A 5,000-nucleotide genomic window follows, 5' to 3' on the forward strand; every position below is an offset into this window, starting at 1 on the left:
CTTGAATTGATTTTCAAACCCCAACAGTGTCCCAGAATTGGGAAGGGGGGGGGGGGGATGGAGGTTGGGGGGGGGGGGGCGGTCTATTCTATAGAAGTAACGGATTCCACAGTATCGCGTAGAAACTATTCGGGCCCTGAATTTGAAGTCCTATACTGCTGAAATGCAATGTGCACTGAAGATTCCGTAAAGAACGTCATTCTTACGTGTATGTGTGTGTGAATTCAGTTTCAGTTTCAGTTTTGAAGGCCAGTGATGTCAAAGCATACTGACTCAGTGATGATGATATTGAACCAAAGCTATTCCATATCTGCAAAACAAAACAACTGAAAACAAAACAAAAGGAACATGTGACTAACCTACGCAAAAACCCAATGCGCTGTTCAAAGCTTGAGAAGAAATCGAAATCCTTTATGATTTTCTTTTTCTTTTCCACCACGTTTTTCTCAGTTAACTTACTGCATTACTGTGCTCATGAATCTCCTACTACGGAAGTACCTTTGTATTAGAACAGTAAGTGCGTTTAAAGCTGCTCTAACAATGTATGACAGAGGAAAAGGTTTGGATCTATTCTATACGACAGGAAATGATGCGTTTAACACTGACTGATTTGCATCTCATATGGATTTCTATGGCACTGTTTAACTCACTCAGTACGGCCAATCCTCTCTTATCCTCTACACAGACCCATCGGATGTCCACTGGGTGTCTGAATGACCCAGCCTTTAGCTTCCGTTGTCAGAATTGTGGTATTCTTTGTCAACATTCACCTCTTCAGTATAAGAGCGTTCCGCTTGCAATATTTTGATGATGGTAATTGGGGTGAAACGCTGTTAACGTCGTCTCTTTCGCCGTTCGTATGGAGAGAGTTAAAAAGGATGGGCACTGCCTGATGGGGGCCCCACGGGTCTACAAGTGGGCCTGTGCTTTTTGTTCCCATGTCTGGGGCTCTGTTAGGGTTAAAACAAAACGAAGTCGGATCTGACACACTGACAAACATCCAGTCGTCTTCAGCTGCAGAGGAAGCTATGAAGTGTGACATTATGTGCCACCTACATCAATAGCATAATGATCCGAGCAAATATCACCAGCCGTAATTTATATTCGTTTATGTATAGCAGACTAAAGAGAGAGAGGGGGGGGGGGAATTGTTATCATTATCATTATTATCATCGTTATTACTATCATCATCATCATCATCATCATCATTATTATTATTATTATTATTATCATCATCAGCAGCAGCAGCAGCATCGTTGTTGTTGTTGTTGTTAATTTTGTTTTTAGTTACTTTTATCATTATTATTATCATTATTGTTATTATCATTATCATTGTTGTTGTTGTTGTTGTTGTTGATACTTGGATCTATTGTTATCATTATTGCTGCTGCTGCTGCTGCTGCTGCTGCTGCTGCTGCTGATGATGATGATGATGATGATGATGATGATGATGATGATGATGATAATGATGATGATGATGATAATAATGTTGTTGTTGTTGTTAGTCACAGGTGGTTCATAGTTCTGTCTAAAAACATATATGTGAAGAATTTGTTTTAAAAGAAAGAAAGGGGTGTGTGTGTGTGAAGGTTGGGATTACCGAATTCGTGCCACCATGGGAGGCAACTGTTCATATCTTTAATGCTTCGTCAGGAGCAGTTGCCTCCCGTGTTGTGGAACACGTTAAAAATGATTCATTGCGTCTTTTTTTTTTTTTCAGAAAACGACACGTAGGGATTGTTTCCAAATGACAAGTGCATACACTTTTTTTTTTTTTTTCCATTCTCCGCCAGCTTCGGACCTGAACCCAAAATCAAAAGATCTTTCAAGACTGCTGGGACTCCGTATTTCCACTGACAACAGAATAGATATAATCACACATTAATTAATAATTACAGATATACATAGATATCTACACATATACATCACATTGTACATCCGTCATGTTTGTGATGGGTTACAAAATCGCCCATTGGAAAGTCGCCCCCCCCCACCCACCCACCCCTCCCCCCGACCCCTCCACCACCACCACCCACTCCCTCTCCCCCTTCCCCTCACCATCTCCTGATTACGGTGGCCCACTCCAACGAACCCGCCAGTTGACACTCACCAGTTAACTCCCTGGACGGCAAGCCACCACTTGACACCTGTGATTCAACAGATTTCTCTGTGAAATCAAGGCCTGACTAAGCGCGTTGGATTGCGCTGCTGGTCAGGCATCCGTTTGGCAGATGTGGTGTAGCGTATATGGATTTGTCTGAACACAGTGACGCCTTCTTGAGCTACTGATACTGATACTGTGACTATGAAGATGGCGATGGTGATGGTGATGGTGATGATGATGATGATGATGATGATCACGGCCATGACGACGACGATGATGATGGTGGTCGTCGTCGTGGTGGTCGAGATGGTGATTACGGCGATGACGATGATGATGATGAATACAACGATGACGATAATGCTGATACTGACGATGGTGATGATAATGATGATGATGAGGAGGAGGAGGACGACGACGAAGATGATGATCGTAGCGGTCGTCATCGTCGTAGCAGTAGTAGTGATGGTGATGACGATGGCAACGATGAGGAAGGTGATTAACATGAAGACGACGATGACGATGATGCTGATACTGATGATGGCAGTGGCAATAGTGATGATGATGATGATGACGACGACGACGACGAAGATAATGATCGTTGTTGTCGTCGTCGTCGTAGTAGTAGTAGTAGTAGTAGTGATGGTTATGACTGTGACGACGATGACGATGATAATCAATTATGAAGACGACGATAACGATGATGCTGATTTAGTGATGATGATGATGATGATGACGGCCATGGCGACGACGATGAAGATGGTGGTGGTGGTCGTCGTCGCAGTAGTGGTGATAGTTATGACGGTGACGACGATGACAATGATGATTAATACGAAGACGATGGTGATGATGCTGATACTGATGATGGTTGCGGTTTTGGTGATGACGATGATGGTGGTGGTGGTGAAGACCATGATGACGACGACGATGAAGATGGTAGCTAGTGGTCGTAGTCGTAGTAGTAGTGATGGTTATGACGGTAACGACGATGACGATTATGAAGACGACGAGGACGATGATGCTAATACTGACGATGGTGAGTGTGGTGATGGTGATGGTGATGATGGTGATGATGATGATGATGATGACAACGACGACGACGATGATGATGATGACAACGACAACGACGACGATGATGATGGCAACGACGACGACGACGACGATGATGATAACGACTGTTCCAGGTGGGGGCGGGGAGAGGCTCCGCTTCCTGCTGGTGGGTCGGACTGGCGGCGGCAAGAGCAGCACGGGCAACACGGTGCTGGGCCGGCCCCTCTTCCCTGCCGATGCCTCCTTCACCTCCCTCACCCACCGCTGTGTCGGACACTCCGCTCTCCGCTTCGGGGCCACAGTTGATGTCAGTGTGTGTGGAGGGGGAGGGGGGGGGGCTGGAGGGGGTGTTGTGTGTGGGTGAGGGGTACGGAGGGGAGGAGGGGGATTGGAGAGATGAGGGGTAGGGGAGGAGAGGGATGGAGAAGGAAAGATGAAGGTGGGTGAGGGGTAGGAGAGTGGGGTTGTGGTGGTGGTGGTGGTGGTGGTGGTGGTGGTGGTGTGTGTGTGTGTGTGTGTGTGTGTGTGTGTGTGTGTGTGTGTGTGTGTGTGTGTGCGTGCGTGTGTGCTGTCTGTTCGTCCGTGTGACAATATATATGTCTCAGTCTCTTTCTCTGAATGCATCCTCTCTCTCTCTCTCTCTCTCTCTCTCTCTCTCTCTCTCTCTCTCTCTCTCCCCATCCATCTTGATTCTGGAATATTCGTTCTTTAACACTCTGACTGCTGAACCTGTTGCAGTTTCAGCTGCAGTTCTTACCTTTCTTGAACACTTGGTTTAAATGGTGTAGCTCACGGACTCTGCTGATGAAAGGTAACATAATCACACGAAGAAGAAATCAAAACAAAGAATGGTGACCGACATCCAACCGAATCTCGGTCTTAGTGACGTATGATAGTCAATCGTGTTCGACTATGTCTATCAGAACGGCAGAGGAGGTAACTGCTGTCATGACTATCTGGGATAGAATTTGACTATAATGGAGAGTATCCAGCCCAAGTTACATACCCATTCTCTCGGCCAAGAGGGTTTTAGGACAGTCGGTGTTGGGATGGTTCCCAAAAGGCCAACTAGCCCCCAAGGCTGCAGCACTAAGAGCCAGTGCAATTTTACCTCTTAGTTTGAGTCATAGTCCTTCATAAAAGACTAAGCTGTAAATGATTTCCCATTGCAATGGAGAAACCATTGATAATACAGCTCTCACTTTGCTGTTGGCCCAACTGTAAACTTACGTCAGTCTATGATATTAGCTCATACATACTGGCCTGACGTGATATTACTGACGAGCAAACTTGTCAATAGCAGTCAAGGGATTTACCTGGTTCAGAAAGCAAAACATTATTATATTGTATTGTATTGTATTGTATTGTATTGTATTGTATTGCACTGCATTGTATTGTAGTACTGTTTGTCACAACAGCTTTCTCTGTGTGAATTTCGGGCTACTCACCTCAGGGAGAACACGTAGATACAATGCAAGTGTGTTTGTTGCAGTGTAATTTTGCTACAGAATTTTGCCATGGACAATCGTTTTTGTTGCCGTGGGTTCTTTTACGTGCGTTAACCCACCATGTTTTTACCCACCAGGTCATGGACTGCCCTGGCCTCTTCGACACCCGCTCCTCCGACGAAGACGTCGCGTCGGCCATCCTAGAAGCCTTGGCCTCCATGGATCCAGGCCCTGACGTCATTGCTTACGTCATGCCCATCGGCCGCTACACGGAAGAAGAGTACAGCGCCTACCGCCGCCTCAAAGCCTTGATGGATGACGTCACAGACCACATGGTGATCATCATGACGCACGCAGACCGCTTGAAAGGCCAGGACGTTTGGAGCAAGCTTCAGCAAGCG

At 45.9% G+C, this 5,000-nt stretch overlaps 1 protein-coding gene across 1 annotated transcript in view; it reads left to right on the forward strand.

Moving 5' to 3' along the window:
• LOC143298721 (GTPase IMAP family member 7-like) overlaps positions 1–5,000 on the forward strand; it is a 6,326-nt gene that overhangs the window by 703 nt on the left and 623 nt on the right. Inside the window, exons 2-3 of the mRNA XM_076611630.1 lie at positions 3,286–3,458; positions 4,737–5,000. The exon at positions 4,737–5,000 is cut by the window's right edge and continues 623 nt beyond it. Coding sequence (XP_076467745.1) covers positions 3,286–3,458; positions 4,737–5,000 — 437 coding nt within the window. The remainder of the gene's footprint in view (positions 1–3,285; positions 3,459–4,736) is intronic.

This window comes from Babylonia areolata, chromosome 24, assembly GCF_041734735.1.
Source record: "Babylonia areolata isolate BAREFJ2019XMU chromosome 24, ASM4173473v1, whole genome shotgun sequence".
Taxonomy (NCBI): Eukaryota; Metazoa; Mollusca; class Gastropoda; order Neogastropoda; family Buccinidae; genus Babylonia; species Babylonia areolata.